This window comes from Monodon monoceros, unplaced genomic scaffold (assembly GCF_005190385.1).
Source record: "Monodon monoceros isolate NGI ecotype Baffin Bay Population unplaced genomic scaffold, NGI_Narwhal_1 Super_Scaffold_11, whole genome shotgun sequence".
NCBI classification, from domain to species: domain Eukaryota; kingdom Metazoa; phylum Chordata; class Mammalia; order Artiodactyla; family Monodontidae; genus Monodon; species Monodon monoceros.
In genome coordinates, this window is record NW_021703767.1 from 10,449,789 (window position 1) to 10,468,550 (window position 18,762).

Genomic DNA, 18,762 nt, shown 5'->3' on the forward strand with positions numbered 1-18,762 from the left:
GCGCCCCCTAGTGGTGAGAGGGGCATCCTGCCCAGGTGGGCTTTGGACTCTGGCTTGCAGATCGCTCCCCTGGGTGTACCTGACTTTCCACTTCTCAGGGCCTCGAGTAAATGCCATGCGGCTGAAAACTGTCTCCAAGCCAAATGGGAGGGGTCCCAGTAGAGCCAACCATCCACTGTGGAGCCCACCCAGTTCACAGGGGCCTGAGAGAGGACTGGCCCAGCCCTGGATGGCTCACCCGGACTGACCAAAGGGGAGAGCTGGGCAGTCAGTCACCACCATCCCCCAGGTGGTGCTTCACTATAGGGAACCAGGAAGTCAGGGTGTAACTGTTTTCCTCCTCTGTAAGAAAGGTTCAAGGTCCTGTAAACTTGTCATCTCGTGCTCTCTCCCTTTTGACACAACCCATATAAGAGCAAATACCACTTGTATGCAGCCAGCTACCTGGCAGTTTTCACAGAGAACTAAACACACACCAGTTTCTACGCAACTGTGAGATATTGTTCCCATTTTACAGTCGAGAAGAGCGAGGCTCAGAGAGATTCAATGATCATTCAGATGTGTCAGAGGTACTGAGGGCCAGTTTAGGACCCTATGTGTCCTCTTGTTTGTTTTTTGTTTTTTCTTTTTTAACATCACCACTGCTTCAAAGTGCCTTATGGGGACGAGGCTAGAAACATGTCTAACTTGTTAGCACTTAATGTCAGAGAAAAGCAAGCAAGCAAAAACCCTTCATGCTATTTCAATACCCCCTTTCACCCGAGCAAGGATGGTTCCCCTCCTTCTGGAGTGATTCTCCTGGAGCCTGAGAGGATCTGAAAGATAGACCGGCTTCCCCAGGTTCTAGTAGGTGTTAGTTAAGTGTGTAGCAGTAGTAGAAGGTCTGGCTTTCAGGAAGGGGCCTGACTCAGATTCACAGCAGCCACCTGGAGAGATGGCTTTGCAGGGGACAGAGCTCGGCAGGTCAGCTGAGCCGTGGGTGATCCCCTGGCCAGTCACGGATGGCCACTGTCTTGGTCCACTCATCCAGGGGTACGACAGGGAGCCCCTTACCGAAGGGAAGTGAGGAAAAGATGGAAGTGGGTGTGTCATCAAGAAAACTGGCCTTGCTTCAAGAGGGTTGTTGGGATGGCTGCCAGGCCCAGGGGCCGCGGGAGAGAGGCAGGGCAACATGCGCAGTGGCCCCTGACAGGGCAGAGATGAACAGTAGATGCTCTAATGTCCACTGGCGACCCAGTACCAGGCCTCACTCCCTAAATAGATGTCTCCATCCCCAAATCTGTAACTCCCTCTTCTGAACACAGTCTCCCCTGGACTGTGGCCTGACACAAAAATGGCAGCTCAGGCCTTCTCCCTGACTAAGTGGCCTGTTCAAGGCAAGGGAGACATGGCTGGAACCCTCTGCAGTGGGAGGGTGACTTTGCCCAAGCACAGGCCGTATGGCCGGCAGCTGCCCCTCTGGGTCCCTGAGCCCACCGGCAGGGGGCAGGGACCCCCAGAAGGCCCACCACCTGCAGAGGCCCCGGCGAATCACGGGGAGACACCACACGCATCTGGTCTTCTGACACCCCAAAATGCCCTCACATGTTAAAGCTCAAATCAAACATGTGAAGGGAAACTGGTCATATGGAAAAATTCAGAATTGTAACATAAACAAACATCCCTTAATTGATCCATTTTATGTATCCAGGGTTTTGTGAATCATATGTTCTTAGAATGATACACATCTTGGTTCTTTAAACTGTAAAAGAAAGATTGGGTTTTTCTTATTTAAAAAAAGCTATTCTTTAATTTTTTTTTCCAAAGCCTAACTATGAACCACTGGCAGTTGGGGTGGAGGCGTGGGCGGAATATTGCTAAGAGTGTGTTTCTGGTCAGTGATTGAAGGAGGGGTGGAAGGGAGCCCAGACCTCGCCTTGCAGGCTGTGTGTATGTGCGTGTGTGTGTGTACATATGTAGGTACATGAGTGTATGCCAACGTGTGAGTGTGTGAGTGTACTGCATGAATGTGTATGTTTGCGTGTGTGAATGTGGATGTGTTTGTGTATATGTGTGTGAATGTATATCTACACGTTTGGACATGTGTGAAAGTGCTGTGGCCGTGTGGTCACTGTGTGTATATGTGAATGTGTGTCTCTGTGACTGTGAGTGTATGAGAGTATGTCTGTGTGTATGTATGTGAGTGTTCATGTATGTAGTATGTGCACGAGTGTCTGTCTGTCCGTCTGGACAGGAGGGCTTGGGCATACATTGAATTCCTGGGGATAGTCCTGTTGATCACAGGAGACCTACTGAGAACTCTGGTCTCTGAAAGTTCTTTCCTGAGCTAAATTCTATCGTTCCATCCCTACTTGCTGGACCGTGTCCAGAAAGTACAACTTTGTGACACATATTCTTTTTCAGCCTACATTTGGAGATTCTACGTTCAGAAGTAAAGCGAATTTTTTTCTGAATTGTCCAGCCTCTTGGGCAACTAAAGGCAAGAACGGAATCCCCTCAGCCTGAGAACCTTCCCACGATCAGCCTCGAAGGAGTGCCGCGCTCACAACTTGTATTTGCATTCTGCGTGGTGTGTTTGGAGGCACAAATGCATGTCGTTTGGAAAAAACCCACACCTAATACAGACTTTAAGCTAGCTGAACAGCCCTGGAATATTTCCCACCTTCCCACATGTGAATAGGTTTTTAGGGGCCTCTGAAGGGGGTGTGCAGGGCAGGGCCCCCGGGAGGGGAAGGCTGCCAGGAACCAGCCGATTTCCTACAAATACACTTAAAAATGGAACAGTCCGCAGGGCTTCTATTTCAGCCACCTGGACAGGGAAAGGTCACACGTGTTTTTTCAGACCTCTTTAAGGCTCCATTAGAATGTCTTTGTGGGTCACAATTCAAATACAGATAATCTCGAATTCAACTACTGATTATCTCTGGTTCAAAGTTGCTCTTGCCATTTTAAAGGAAGCTCATTCCCGTTCATTTTATTTCTTTAAGTCTCAGTGGGGTCCCCCTTCTAAAGTTCTTGTAAGTATTAACTCCTATCCCATCCTACCTTTTAAAAAGAGAATTATAGTACAGGACTATCCCTAGGTTGGTGTGGATCAGGGTCATTTTAGTGATATGTGTCCTGGGGCAAATCTTATCCTGGGACTTACCCCGCACCTTTTCCCATCAGGCAGGGGATCAGGTGAAACGACACACACACACACACACACACACACACACACACACAAAACATCTCAGTGGAGAATGCAAAGTAAAAAAAAGAAAAATCAAAGATATTGGTTCCATGTAAACATTTTTATAATTCATTTAATTTTTAAGGCATCACGGAGTTTATGGAGATTACTTGAACCTCTAAAAATACAAAGTTTGCACTAGTAACATCGGGTAGTTAATTCATTTACTAAGTTTAAATGTAACACGGTAAAACTCACCTTAAAAATCTGACTCCTAAACAGATGTGAAACAGGAATCATGGTGGCACACGCTAGACACAACCTCCAAAAATACATGGCTAACAAAGCAAGTGGAGGGCTGGGGCCGGCCGCCCCCGGTAAAACCGTAGCACCCAGCAAGAGGGGAGAGAAAGTGGCCACCATCTCAAGGACTTTGTTTCTCTCACTAGACATCTTTCACTAAATCCCAGAATGGTTACTGTTAATGCATTTTCCTCTCTTCCAAATGAATCGCGCGGTGAGCAGGTGTATGTATTTTTTTTCTAACGAGCGTTTAACATCAACCACATGCTGTCACCTACTGGACAAGCAGGTCTTCCGGAAGGTGTGTACAAATGTCAAAGGGACACAGCCTGGCAGATAACACTCAAACCCAATGAGTCTTGATGAGTGTGGAAACAGTCTCCCATTCTGTGCTCCAAGGCCTGATTAGGAGCCGGGCCCCAGCCCACAGGGAGCTGCGCCTGAGGGGCTGGCTCACGGATGGGGCAGGGCAAGTCACAGATGAACCAGAAACTCTTTTGACTCAGCAGTTTCCACTTCCTCCCCAGCATGACCAAGAGGAGTCGCCATGAATCTAATCTCTCTGGATTTTCCTTGCTTGACCTCGAAATGACACTAGAGAGAGCAGAGAAGCAAGCAGATCCGGGCTAGCCCTACACGGCATCATGGCCGAAGAGCCACAGTGTTGTTATGTCTTGGAGAGAGCGGCCATCAGAAGGGATCAAGGTGTGCTTTGTCCACATTTCAACACAGGGCACGGAGATTCTGCAACACACAGCTGATGTCGAGTCCTCCTGAAGGCATGGTCTCTATGAGATGGGGGGAGCAAGAGAAGGCCCCCGACAGGCACCCTCCTCCATCCCCTCCCTGGAACCAGGGGCAGTGGCATCACGGAGGCAGGAACAAGGCAGGTGGGGACCCTCCATGGCTTCCGGTCCCTGCTTGTCCCTGCAAGTCCCTGTGGGTCTGTGACGCTACAGTTCTCCATCCCTGTGAAACTTGGCCACAAGCGCCCTCTTGAGCTCTGAATTGCTGAATCTGTTGTTTTAGGTCCTCTATGGCTGACCATCAAAGCGTTACCAAGGGTCCCCTCACCGGTCCTTGAAAATAAACTAACACAATACCACGGAGGCATGAAATTATGTGCGGTGTGAATGTGTGTGTGAGAAAGAGAGAGTCTGAGGATTTGGAAGATGTTCACCAATAAGTTATCAGTAGTTATCTAAGTGTAGTGAAAGTTTAGGTGATTTTTTTCTTTCTTCTTTATACCCTCTGACATTGTTTTAAAATATTAAAATAAGCGTGTAATTTGTAATTACAAAAACAAAGTTTTCGTTCTGAAAAAAATCAAACGACTATTTTAGAGCAGAAAAAAATAGGCTATGCATGATTAAAAACTATCAGAGACAGATACAATTTTTTAAATAAAGGCGGAATTGAACCGAACCTTGTTTACTTTGAAACTTAAACTGCAAATCACATGCCCTAAATATTGTGGATTACAAATACTTAGGGCATGTGTTGCAGGTCCCAGAATGTTAAAGACATAAATGAATATAAACTGGATAATCGGTGTGTATAACAACAGATACTGGTATTATTCAGATACACGAGTTGACAAATTACAAGACTATGTATCATTTGGTGTTGAGTGGATCACGCTATGGCCTGTGCACTGTTAAAATATGGGCATTGTTTTGCAAAGGATGGTTATTGGGAGGGAAACACAAAGGACACACTCTTTTCACAGTCTAGCTCATACGACTGAGATAAGACAGAAAACACCCCGACTTCACTTCATTCTTTTTGCAACATCCGAATATGCATGTTCTATCTCCTGGTTGGCCGGACACGTGTTTGTGAACTCATCCCTAGCATACGCATTGTTCAAGTATCTCCAGATGCCAGTCATTTCAGAAGGAAATTCAAAATCTCTGTATCTCTTGGCCACGATCTGAAAATGAAGAGGAAATAGTCAGAAAGGGACAACCCACTACCATAGGCAGTTAGATCAGACAATCCATCCTTTTGATGCGTGTAATGTATTCTGCTTCTCAAGTTGCCATGTCATCCTATAGCCATTTGGGCTGCTCTGAGTTGCATTTTGAGTTTGCACGGGGCATACTGAACGTGGGACTCAAAACAGAGGCTCTACACAACCGTGCCCACCAATTTATCACAGACAATCCTTGTGATGCACTGGCATGAATTTGCTCCGTACTCCAGTGGATTTCTCTTTGTGTTGCTGGAAGTTTTCTCTCCCTGTGTTCTGCTGCTGTGTTATTTGGTGCCTGAGGTTCATGTTGGATCTTCAGTTTAGATTGTGCCAGGATCACTGTGAAGTGCCCTATCTTTTTCCTATTTGCTGAGCCTCACCTCCTGAAATCCCAAATACCTGTGTATGTTACTCCTGTGGATTTCTATCATTCTGCCCCTGACAGGATCATTTCACTGTGGGTCTACCGTGTGCAAAAAGTCCTTATTCTTATTCTTGTGGAAATAGTGGATGTACGGCCTGTTCCAGGTCCCTCCCCCAGGTTCTGGCTTGTGGGAGCACAGCTCCAATCTTCACGTGGCATTTTCCCTGTGCTGGTGTGTCTGTGTCCAAATTCCCTTTTATAAGGACACCAGTCATGTTGGGTTAGGGGGCCCATCCTACTCACCCTAACTAATAACATCTGCAAAGACCTTATTTCCAAATAAGGTCACGTTCTGAAGTACTGGGAGTTAGGACTTGAACATATAAATTTGGGGGGACATGATTCATCCCATAACAAGGACCCAGGGTTACAACGGCCCGTTCTGCTTTGTTCCTTTCCATTGTATTGGCTCCTGGGACGTTTGGATGGTGTGAGCATGGAATGTATCACCAATTAGAAGACCTTTGGGACTTATTTCTCAGATTTCGGAGGCCAGGAGTTATTGATGCAGTAAAACAAGACCACAGAACTTTCAGAGAGCCTCCTAAATTAACATCTTTTGCTTGAATTCAAACTTACTGATGTTGATGTCAAGAATTCTGCTTTCCTTTTGTTTGCATTTGCCTGGCTTAGCTTTGCCCCTCCTTTTATTTTAGCATTTCTGAGTAAGTTTGTTATCTATATGCCTTTCGTAGACGTAAGCTTGTATTTGTATTATATCTCATGAATGTAATACTTTGTTTTCCAACTTTCTGTGAATATTTTTGTGTTCACGTGTGTGTATGTGTTTCCCTTCCTGGTGGTTTAGAAGGTTTATGGTCTGTTTTAACTCTTCCAGTGGTTTCTTATATAACTTTAAATAATAAGAATTCTTTATTTCTTGATTTATCAACTTTAGGTGGTCTCTACTTACTCCTGATAATGACAAATGAGGAAATTAGTATACCTACACTTCTTTTCTTTTCTGCTCCCTTACCCTCCTTCCAATGGTGTAAAACATTCAAGTTTACTATATTCTGTTTCTTTCCAGTAGCTAGAATTCCCACTGCTGTTTAGACTTAGTTCTGGTTTTAGACTTAAATAGGTTCTATGTTTAGCATCAATCCTTCTATACCACACACCTTCTCTGTTCCTGGATTCTTATTTTATTATCATTTTTTATTATTTCATCACATAGCAATTTTATTTTTAAAAATGGCTCAGGAGTGCTTATTTCATTGAGACCAGAAGTCTAGGTAAAAACAACAATTTACAAGGATATAAAATTCTTACATCACACATCCTTTCTTCTAATCCTTTAACTATTAAACCACTGTTTCCTGGGTTTTAATGTGGTCCTAGAGACATATGAGGCTAGTCTGAATTCCCTCCTTGTGTAGGTGGCTTTATCTTTTATTACTGTTATTACTATTATTATTATTACCATCATCACCATTATTATCATCACCATCATCTAGACACCCAAAGGGTTCTTTTTTATCCTCAAAGTTCAGTAATTTACCAAATATGTGATAGTGTGTTGATTTGTTCTGGGCAATATTTTTCTAATCATGACATGTTAAACTAAAGGTTCAGGTCATCTTTTAGTTCAAAATAATTTACCTTTGAGCCTTCTTTTTCTCTCTTTTTTCTTTCCTGTTCTCTTTTTTCTGATTATGGGGTCTCGCTAATTACCCTTTACCTCGTGCTTCTTCTCCATCTGATTTGGGATAATTTTCTCAGTCCCATCCTCCGATGTCTGATGAATTTCTGCAATGTCTTTTTCCACTTCTTGCTACACCTAACATCACTTTTTTTCTGAAATTATTTTCTTTAAGGATGTTTTTTAGTTCTACCATCTTAATTCTCATCTTCCTTGTGACATTATATTTTTTGGTATCTTGTGACTTGTCTTTGAGCGTTTTCACCAAAGGTTCTCCTTCATTTTTTTGAGGCCACAGAGAAGTATCTGTCTGAAAAATTCTTTGGTTTACTGGAGCAATCTTTATCAGATACATGCTTCTCATCTGCCTTTTCCTCTTTTGTTCTTTCTTTAACCTTTCCCCCCTCCTTTTGGATCATCTCTGTCCACATAGAAATCCCACTTGGATTCTTTCTGGTTATTAACCGTCTTTTAATGGGCGGATCTATTAGACCTACCATTTGTTTAAAAACAGTGTGGTGGACAAAGGGAGTGGGGCAGGGCAGCAGGTAGACCAATATGGATTTTACCCTCAAACACCCGCTCATCAAACACTGCTCTATACTCTGTCCCAGGGACACATTAGGGTTAGGGCTAGAGTCAGGGTCAAAGTCAAGGTTAGTGCATCCTCCACTCTGAGGCTCACAGATTAGGAAGCGGTCACCATGGCTAAAAGTGGAGCTCAAATAATTTACAGTCTCTCTTTTGACTCGTTCAGAGCTTGTTTCTTTTCTCCGCTCAGCAGTCACAAAGCAGAATGCCACTTGTCTTCTCTCCTCCCCTTCACCTCCCCTCCCTGTACCTTTGCATTAGAGGACGGTGGTGAGCATACAGATGGCGCCTCTGAACAGTTCCGCCTTCAACTCTGCCTCCACAGAGATCTCAGCTCTGTAGGGATGGTCCTGCCTCTCTCGTGGTCCACCCCATGCCCTGTCCTCAAACAAAGAAGTCTGGGTTGGGCATTTCAGGGCTGTAATATTTACTTTTAGAGACATCTGAACCTTGCTGAAGATCTAGAGAAGCATGCCTAGGCTCTGTGACCCCTCACACTGGCTGAAGTTTCTAAGTCTAAGTTTTATAAAAGGTGGAGATAATGCTTTAGTCCTTCATAATGTTTTTGCTGGGTTTCAGGAAGGGAATATATGATAAATTCCTCTATTCTCTCATCTTTTTACCATAAATTCCTTTACACTGATTCTCATTTCCTTTCAGAAATGCTCCATCCTGGAAGATTACTAAGCTGCTTGGTATTTTGAGTGCTAACTGGCTTTGAAGATTTTGCAGTTAGGTCTTATATTGGAGCCATGGACTGCTTTATTTTACTCTGAAGTTTACCCCCTCTACTGACATTTTAAACTCTTTTTTTATAGGGGCTAAATAAGTGGCAATTGTGTGTGTGTGTGTGTGTGTGTATTTCTCTTGCCTTCCCTAACCTCCATGTGCTTCTGTCATGTCGCACTGGTCATAGCAATGATTAGAATACATTCAGTAAAGGGACTAAACCAAACACAACTACATAAATAACTTGTTGGAAAATGGCTCCCAAATGTCCAATTTAGAATATCCCCAATGTAGCAGGTTTGAGGGGTTGAGATGCTTTCGCTAATTTTAAGTGTCAGAGGACTGGCACAGCTACGGAAACGAACATTCACTTACAGGATCAACGGTGTCTTCAAGGCTGGAATTTCAAGTTGGTACCCTCTGAGTGCAACAAGGAAGACAGAAGAAAGAAGAAAAATGTAGCAAGGACTGGGATGGAGTAGGGAAGGAAGAGAAAGGCAAGGGAATGACTTGCAGTAACCAGGGGTGGCTAGTAATCCCCAGGACATCAATGCCACAGACTGTGTGAACCTAATTTGTAAATTTCTAAGTGCTAATTAAATGTGTTATTAGAACACAGGGTCCTTGGCTTGTATTTCCCTGTGTCTTCTCTCCCATCTCCCCTATCCTTATACCAAGGACCTAGCTCTGGAGCTGGTAGGATTTGAATAATAAAGATGCCCCAGAACAGGGGTTGAGTTTCTTCCTGGGGCATCTGAGGCTACCGAGGACCAAGGACGTAGCAACAGTGATAATGATAATAACAACTAACACCTGTAAGTGATAGACAGGCTGGGGCACTTCTGAGAGCAGCCATGACTAAGGAGTCCAAGTGTGGACTTGTCACAAGTCCAAGTCAACCACCTGGGAAGACAGGATGCCAAACCTGGCAGAGGTCCAGCCAAGGAGTTGTCAGCTGCTCCCCAGCTGTAGGGGTCGGTGATAGGAACCAACCCCCTCTTGTCCCTAGACAGGGCTAGACTTACCCTGCCCATCACCAACAATTGACTGAATTCACTTTTTTTTTTCCAGGTTGGCTCAGGGTTGTTTTGTTTTGTTTTGTTTTGTTTGTTTATTTGTTTCTTTTGTTTTGGCCACTTGGCTTGCAGGATCTTAGTTCCCCAACCAGGGACTGAACCTGGGCCACCGCAGTGAAGGCACCAAGTTCTAACCACTGGACAGCCAGGGAATTCCCCAAGTTCACATTTTAATACTAGCAGATTCCACACACCATCTCCAAGCCTGGAGCATGAAACACCAGGTATAATCAATGTATTCCCTCAAGTTGCTTTCACATAGCTTTTCTTTAGGCTCTGGGGGTGAGACTCGAAAAGAGAAGCAGTGAGGATGGAAGGATGGGAGCCACGTTCTCAGATGCTTCTTGAGAACCTCTGAGGACCACCTGAGAATGTCATCCACAGATCTGAAACTTGGGGCTTGCCTGCCTCAAACAGAAACAAGCTAGATTTTTAAATTCAGGAGTCTGCATTTTAGATCGTTTCGATGTCTGGCAAAAACACAAGTGAAAACAAAATGAAACAAAGCCCCATTCATGTATTCAGCACCTGAGGTAAGAGGAAGGACAAACCTTAATAATGTGGAGCTTGGGTAAGAGGTTACAGTCGGCTAGCGTGAGTTCATCCCCATCCAGGAACTTCCTTCCAGAAACAGTAACTTCCTCGGTGCTGTAAGCATCTATTTCATCAGGCAGAGGACTATTTAGATAATTATCTAGTTTCTTCAGGGCCTTTAAGAGGTTCCTTTCGTAAACTAAAACAGAAGGGCAAAAAATGACTAACGTGAGCCATGGGAGTTAGGGTCACCTCTCTCTAGATACCGAAGAAGGAGTTTGTCCCTTCCTTCCCAAGACATGGCCGGTGACATTGGAGACTTGGGAAAGAGAGAAGTGGATTTACGAGATCTGAATAAAGGACTCACTTCTCCCTGGAAAGTAACTCTGCCATCTACACAACACTGCTACTTCTAGAACTCATTCATTTCTTCAAAAATCTTTATGGAAATCACATAATGAAGTAAGCAGCAGTAGAAGTTTCATTCATACTGAGTCCCATGGTGCAGCAAGGAATCCCTGGTGGTGATTATTTTCCCCTAAAAATGTGGTTTTCTGGGCTCCCCACCTCTAGAAGAAGCACTCAATCTCTTGAAACCCACGTGTCAAGGTCAGAGGTACTTTTTCCTCATTTCTACGTACAGGTCCCTCCCCACTGTGAAACGAGTCAGAATTCCCAAGATCTTATAAGAAGCCACACTAGAGGTGGAGCGGAGGTCCAAGTAGAAAGCAGAAAACAGGAAGATGGGAGGGACTCACTCTCGTTTGCATCCTTCTTGGTGTTTTTAATAAATGCTGAGAACTTGGCAAACACATCATTTCCAGCAGAGTTAGATTCAGCGTGTTGGGTCCCCAGCTTAGGGTACCTTGAAAAATTCAAAATGAGAGTATCACAGATCAACCACGTTTGAGTTAGGAGAATACGATGTGAGGCGGGGGAGGAAGTGACATTCTCTGAGTGGATATAAACATGAAAACTGCCCCTTGAATGTTTGCCTAATCTTTCCATCTTCAAAGTTGAGAGCAACGCCGTCCAGGGGAAAAGCACTGGACGGACTGTTCTCACCCTGGAATGCGGGGCCCCACCTGGCCTTACTGGTCTAGTTCCCTCCCTCCTGAAATAGAGGTAATGGACTAGAAGGTTCCCTTCCAGGTCCAGCCCGCTGTGATGCTGCGTGCTAACACCCACTCCTTACCTTCCAGCAGAAGCGACCCACCCACGTGACATCGGCCTACTTCCTCCCCACTTCCTGCCGTCAACCCCTAATTGCCAAACTGCAGGTGTGGAGCAAAGAAATCCGAGCCACCTAAGCTCAGCGTTTCTAATCTCGCTGTGCTTTCTGTGGCACATCACAGGTACAACTCGGGAAGTAGATACCATGGCCAGAGAAAACCAACACAAGGAATTGTCTGTGAACGGGGAGAAGTGACAAGCGAGTGGTGAACACGGGTTTTGATGAGGCCCACCTTGGGGGGGCTAACTTCTCCTCTAGGAACTCCTCGATCTTATTCACGTCCGTCTTGACCTCACCATCAAAAGTCATGAAAGGCGGGTTGGTGCCGGGAGCCAGGTTCTGCAGGTCCGCGGGTTTCCTGGGTGGGAGGGAAGGGCAGCGTTGGTAGCGCCACTGTTTGGATCATTTCCAAGGCTGAACTGTGTCCTCCCCGGTTTAAGAGAAACCACCCTTGAGAATTTCAAAGGCGATTGTGGGTTTACAAACTGTCCTACTGGTGAGGAAAGTGTGGCCCTTTATCTGGAGCCGGAGGTGAAACGTTAACTCTCCCCAGTGTTATCAGCCAGGAGTGGTGCTCGGACAGGCTGGTTTTTTTTTTTTGTTTGTTTGTTTGTTTGTTTGTGGTACGCGGGCCTCTCACTGCTGTGGCCTCTCCCGTTGCGGAGCACAGGCTCCGGACGCGCAGGCTCAGCGGCCATGGCTCACGGTCCCAGCCGCTCCGCGGCACGTGGGGTCTTCCCGGACCAGGGCACGAACCCGTGACCCCTGCATCGGCAGGCGGACTCTCAACCACTGCGCCACCAGGGAAGCCCTCGGACAGGCTTTTGAGAGGTTCACAGCTGACCGGTAACTGGCAGAGCAGGCTCTTCATGGCGCACCCTCAACCCCCACTCCTCCTGGATTACGTCTGATCCCGTTCTGTAATTACTGTGTGGCCCACACTACTCCCACTTCAATCCAGGGTCCTGACCTGGGGTGGATGTGCCTGCAATATCGCCCATGGGTCCTAGAAGTGTGTGTGTGCCTCTGTGTCTGTGTCTCTGTGTGCCTGCATGTGTGTCTGTTTGTATGCCTGTGTGTGTCTGTGTGTGTGTCTGTCTCTGTGTGTGTGTCTGTCTCTGTGTGTGTGTCTCCATCTGTGTGTGTGTGTATAGGGAATTAGGTACAGTTATTTCAATACTGCAGAAACCCTGTCGTACCTTTTCAAGTCCACCGTTGTCACATTAAATATAACGCCCTTTAGCCAGAGAATCATAAAGATACGCTGAGAAAATGGGCAATTTCCAATACTCTCACCATCACAACCAGCCTACAAATGGAAAAAGAAATCCTTATCAGAGCCAGTCTCACAGTTATAAATGCCAGACTCTGCTATGCATGCACACAAAATCATGATGAATTTTCGTTAATGGTGATGATACTGTAAATAGCCTTCTGAGGCCCCCTCCACCAGCCTCCAAGTGGGAGCTGGGGAGGGGAAGGGAGGACACACACGCACTCGCTGAGCATTTTCTGTTCTCCTTCCCACACCTCACCACTTCCTGCCACGCTGGGCCTCTGAATAGCAGTACACAGAGGCAAAGAGTGGCAAGAGGGAACCCCCTTTGCTACTAAAGGCAAAAAAGGAAAACATGCTCTTTCCCTCCCTCCATCTCTCGATCCTCTTTAGAAGGAACACACCTCTCTTTCCAGGATGATCATGCGTAAAAACAGACCAGCAGGTTCTCCCACGGAGACACCTTCCCCAGTATTCTCTACTATTTTCATCTCTAGAATGAAGGCTGGATTATACGAGTTCTTAGACCCCCGGACACTGTAAAAACTTTTAGGTCCCCTCATCCGTTGGGGAGCATTTGTACTTAGATGGTAGATTGTTGCACAGTAGACATTGAGGGTGGAAGGATAGGAAACAGTGCCTCCCTGATGACCTAAGCAGGTCACATCCACACACACATCCCTGAGACACAGGCACAGAAAATTACTGAACAGACATCCTCCCTCCTGTGGGCTCCTGGGAGAGGAGAAAGGCAGGCATTGGAGAAGAGAGGGGAGCCGTGGGGCTTCATCCTCCTGGGGGAGTTCCCACACGCTTCTTTTTCTTCCCATCTTTCTCCACCCCATGTGTCTCTGGCAAGGTTACAGTGATAACAAAATGCTGACGGAAAGACCAGGAGACTCAGCCAGACTCTGCGATGACAGAAACACAGCCATATTCAATCCAGGAAGTCCATTTCTGCCACATGCAGTTCAAGGAAAGTTGAGAGGAAAGCAGTGAATCTATAACCTGAATAACAGAAGGACACAAGGCAGAAAGTGAGCTGTGGTTTGGGAATTGAAGAAAGGAAAATGATGCCTTAAGAAAACTGGACAACTTAAAGAGAACTTCAGAGGTGGTTCTCTGGCATTAGGTTCCGAAGTCACCCAGAGAGGTTGTTAATAACGAGATGTCCTTATAAAAGAAGAGTATAAGAGACCCCAGACCCAATGTTAAAAAGACTTGATCAGCCTCTTCACAAAAGCCAAAATCCAAATGGCCATTAAGCACATGAAAACACTCTTAGCGTCACTAGCCAGTAGGGCAATGCACGTTACAACCACAAATAGATTCCACTACACACCTACCAGAATGGCTAAAGTGAAAAGATCGGACAATATCAAGTGCGGACAGGAATGCAGAGCAACTGAATTCCCATCCATTGCCAGTGAGAGTGCAAACTGCTACAACTACTCTGGAAAACTGTTTGGCAATTATCAACCCAAGATAAATATGCATTTATGCTATGACACAGCTATTCCATTCCCAACAGAAATGAGTGCTTAGGAGCACAAAAAGCATTTATATGAATGTTCTTAGCAGCTTTAGTGTAATAACCAAAACCTGAAAACAACTCAGACACCATGAAGAATAGAATGAATAAATAAATGATAGTACATTCATATGGTAGGACAAGACGCCACAGTGGAAAAAATTAGCTATTACTACAAGCCACAATGTGGATGAATCTCACATACATAATGTGGAGGGAAAGAAACCAGACTCAAGAGTCCTGCATAATTCAACGCAGGTGAAGTTCAAACACAGGCAAACTTCTCTATGTGATGGGAATCAGAAGAGCAGTTGCCTTTGGAAGCTAGGTATTGTCTGGAAAGGCTGAGAGGGAGGCTTCTGGGTGGTGGCAACATTCTATAGCTTGAGCTGTGTGGTGGCTACATGGTGGGTATACTGAATTGACTAAGTCTTAGTTAAGGTTTGTTTCCTTTACTGCATGTTATATTTTAATACAAAAAAGAAGCAGAAATATTAATTTTAAAAATACAGAGTCAGATTCAGTGGGTCTTGCATGGGGTCCAGGGATCTGAATTTTTAACAAGCTCCCCCAAGGTGACGTGATGCTTGTGGTCAGTGGTCTCAGCCCCACCTTGGACAAGAGGGAAGGCTGGCCCAGTGTTATGATCAATGCACAGGACAGAACGGTTCAAACCCCCCAGTTGGATGATCTGTTGATAAGAAGACTTGCAAGACCTCCTAGTTGATAAATACAGCTGCATAAGTGTAAAGATAAAGGGTGAACTTAATACACCTGAAGAGGCACCAACAGATTCAGATAAGTGACTTCAGAGACCCCTAAGCTCTGGGTACTTGCTTCACCCCCTCCAACCCCTCCAGCTCTCCCTTCCCCCCTAGTAGAGGGAAGGGCTGAGAATTCCCCCAGCTGGAGTCTGAAGTTGCTGGAGCTTGAGGGGTGGGGGAGGTGCATAGCTAGGACCCAAGCATCCAAGTAGTCGTAACAACTGCCCTGCAGGTGGCCCCCTGGCCACCTGGTCCCATAGCCTTATGGCCATTTTGAAGGCTACCCAGTCTCGTCCTCGGCTCTGTCCTGGAAAAAGAAACAGCGCAGAGCTGAGTTACATAAAAGTCCCAGCGGCTTGCTGCTGGGGATCCCTCCTAAATCATGGTGCCTTCTTAACCACTGTACGTTTGGGCAGAGTCATGCCAAAGAAGGGGGCCAAGGGGGGATGAAAGCGCTGGGACACAAAGGCACATATTTTGGCCAGTCCTGACTTGTTCTGCAGCTTTTAAACCTCTTATTTTTATAGTAGTTACACTAAGCTCAGCGAAGTCTGAGATAAGTGCTTCAGAGTGGGGCAACTGTTCTCCTTCTGCCTTGTGTCTCTGACCTTGGAAATCCTGTAATAACTCACTCTGAATGCAGCAAGATCCCCGCTGAGCCCAGGCGTTCTTCACCGGGCTTCTTGATGAAACTCACCTTGACCAAGAACCCTGTGCCTGGGACAGCAGCATCTGGAGAATAATTACTCTGCACGGGTCTCTGCCTCACTCTGTCTCTTTCACGGTCTCAAACTCAAGCCAGTGTTTTCCCTTGAAATTGCTCTCGCCTTTTCCTGAATCCTGGCAGCTACTTCTTTAGGAGAAATAAAAAGGGGGTAGGAGCAATTCATATTTTAAAATATACCAATGGCCTGTGTCATCCACTCCATCAAAACTTAGCCTTCTTAACAGGCTCCTTCCCAGAACTGCAACTGGCACTTAACATGGGTGCCAGGAAGGTGGGACAACGGTCTGCACGGCCATAGCGCCCACAGCCCAGAAGATCGTGATAAAAGCCGTGATTGTACATTTCCCCCCGTGTGGCCTTCAAACAGAATTGTTCCAAGCCAGCGCAGCTGCTGGACTGAAGGCTGTTAGGCAGTTTAGAATTAGCCCGCTGCTACGACTGCCCATAAAACAGGATTTACATAACCAGTGTTGCCTCATCTTAAATTGCTCTAAAATAAATTTCTTTTCTGTCTCAGCCCGTTGTACATGTGGGGGTTACGGGAACATGGTGGGAGTGACTAGGACGCCTTGCTGCCTGATTGTATTACTTTAATGTGCTTCAGTGCTGGGATGTGCCAGCAAAAGACAAAGATATACCATCTCCACTGCCCATTATTGGGCAACAATGGGAGAGCATCGCTCTGGTCACAGTCATCACCAGACAAGATGATGGGGTAAACACATAGACATTAGGGGTGAATAACCGACACCGTTGCCATAATCGGGACGTTTTATCGTATGCAGTTTTATTTTCTGATGCTGATAATTCTCTCAGGCTAATTACACTCTGGGCTAAGATTTCTCAGCAGAGCTCTCAACCTACGGGGAAATTTTGTATGCATACATTTCTGATTAAAATCAAATTAGGCAGTTTAAGAGATCAGAGTGTCTTTTGTTTCCAGTGAAGACCCAGGCACTTGGATAACCTGGATTTGGAGGTCTGCCTTTCAAATGCAACTTTGTTGAGCGCCTACGACGACGGTCATTCTCAAAAGAATAACACTGGTGCCTCTGACACGTTCTGAGAAAGTTCTGAGAAATTCCGTTCGCCACTGAGCCCAGCAGCGGCGTTCAAGAACGTTGGTAATTCTGCTGGGTCCCCCCTCACAGCCTGAGGTGTAAAGGTCCAAATGTCGCTACAAAGGTCAGCAGATTCTCTTCAGATCAGAGCCTCTCCCACCTACTCTTTGCACGCTCACTCCATTTAGAATCTGTGGGCAGCATTTTTTTAAATTTCCTCTCAGTGCTTTTGGTTTCCGCCAGACGACCTATCCAGGGCTGGTCTGTAGTTACATGGAAGGAGACCACCCACCACATCTTCCACTAAAATGACTCCCACTCACCACTCCCTTTGAGGGACCCGCCCACCCCACACCCCCCGCCAGACCTGACCAAGGGGTGATGACCCCCTCAAGATATTCCTGGTGGCTCCCTAGCACCCCTCCCTGACCTTCCCACCAGAACAGGTCATGCACCCACCACCTGATTCCCCACCTTCTTTCTGGTCCCTACCTTCTCTGTAGAAAATTCCATGAGGGCCTAAATGGTAAACACATTCTGAGAAGGAAGCATTTGTCCCTACTCTATGTAAATGTCATGAAAAAGCAATTTGCGGATGGAGGGAAGATAAAGGAAGAGGCAATAAATTGGAAATATTCTAACTGTCCCCTTTCTGAGAACTGGCTTTCAACCAAGGAGGTAGGATGTCCATCCTGTGTGTGGGGGAGTGTTCCTGTCCCTGCAGAAAAGCAGGAGGGATCTGGGGGCAAACAGCTAATTTGGCTGGCTCCTTCCCAGGGACCCAGAGAAAACTGGTGAGTAATAATGGGCCGTGTGTTTCCAATGATCTGGAGGGACTTGAGGCTGAATAAAATCAGTAGCTGATCTGAGGAGGCCAGAGTCAGAAGACAGTTTGACGTGGGAGGCCACGGGCAGCCACCAGAATCAGTCCTCCCCCAGGAAGAACAATGTGGTCCAAAGGGCCGGCCAGAATGCTCCTCTGTTGGCAGCTGGTCCGGCTGAAGGCGGGACACAGCACAGCCAGAGAGAAACAGCTGCAGCCAACCAGGTGGGACCGACTCCCGCCCTCCGAGCCCCACCTACACATTTCCCTGAATTCCTCCTGGGTCCTTTGCAGAAAGCACGACAGCCTCGCGTGCTTTGGGGCCTGGCGATAGAACCTGCCCAGCACGGCCAACCACAAAGATCCGGCCTCCAAGCTGGGCAGTCAGCCCCCCCGGTCCACAGATGCTGTCCTTCCCATGCACACACCTCTTTACAGATGACGTCAGGGTTGCATGAGCACCTCTCGTGGAATGTGTGTGCTCTAAACTCAACCCCAGGAGGACGGGAGGTGGACCACCATGAGCTCAGGGCACTGAAGTAGCTAGTGCTTGTAAAGAGAAATGTGGGTGCAGTGTCTGCGCACGTACCCCCCAGCCTGCACCCACCATGTCCGCCTGCCATTTGGAGCAGGTCAGGACCAGGGAAATTGTCCCAACCCAGCGACCAGGCCTGTGGGACAGGTGGGGGACACTCTTCCTGGGTCTTTTCTTGCTCCCATGTGGAAGCAGGCAGGAGAGCCAGGATGTCCCTAACCCTCGACACGGGTCTGGAGCCCGGGACCCATCTTCCTTCATCCGGGTGGCTCCTGCCGGCCCTGGCGGAGTTCCTGGCACACAGTAAACACTCCAAGCATGACCAAGGGCCTGAATTCCGTTGCTCCCATGCGCCTGGAGCCTGG

The 18,762-nt window shown here is 46.6% G+C and overlaps 1 protein-coding gene across 2 annotated transcripts in view; it reads right to left on the bottom strand.

Annotated features, from left to right (window-relative positions):
* Positions 1-3,285: 3,285 nt before the first annotated feature.
* Positions 3,286-18,762, bottom strand: part of CLIC6 (chloride intracellular channel 6) — a 42,845-nt gene continuing 27,368 nt past the window's right edge. The window contains exons 2-6 of one of the 2 annotated variants that reach the window (XM_029215554.1): positions 12,880-12,989; positions 11,913-12,038; positions 11,205-11,311; positions 10,464-10,645; positions 3,286-5,408 (exon numbers count right to left, since the gene is read on the bottom strand). In XM_029215554.1, the coding sequence (XP_029071387.1) occupies positions 5,247-5,408; positions 10,464-10,645; positions 11,205-11,311; positions 11,913-12,038; positions 12,880-12,989 (687 nt within the window). In that variant the 3' untranslated portion in view covers positions 3,286-5,246. The remainder of the gene's footprint in view (positions 5,409-10,463; positions 10,646-11,204; positions 11,312-11,912; positions 12,039-12,879; positions 12,990-18,762) is intronic. The other variant, XM_029215555.1, reaches the window with a different exon arrangement.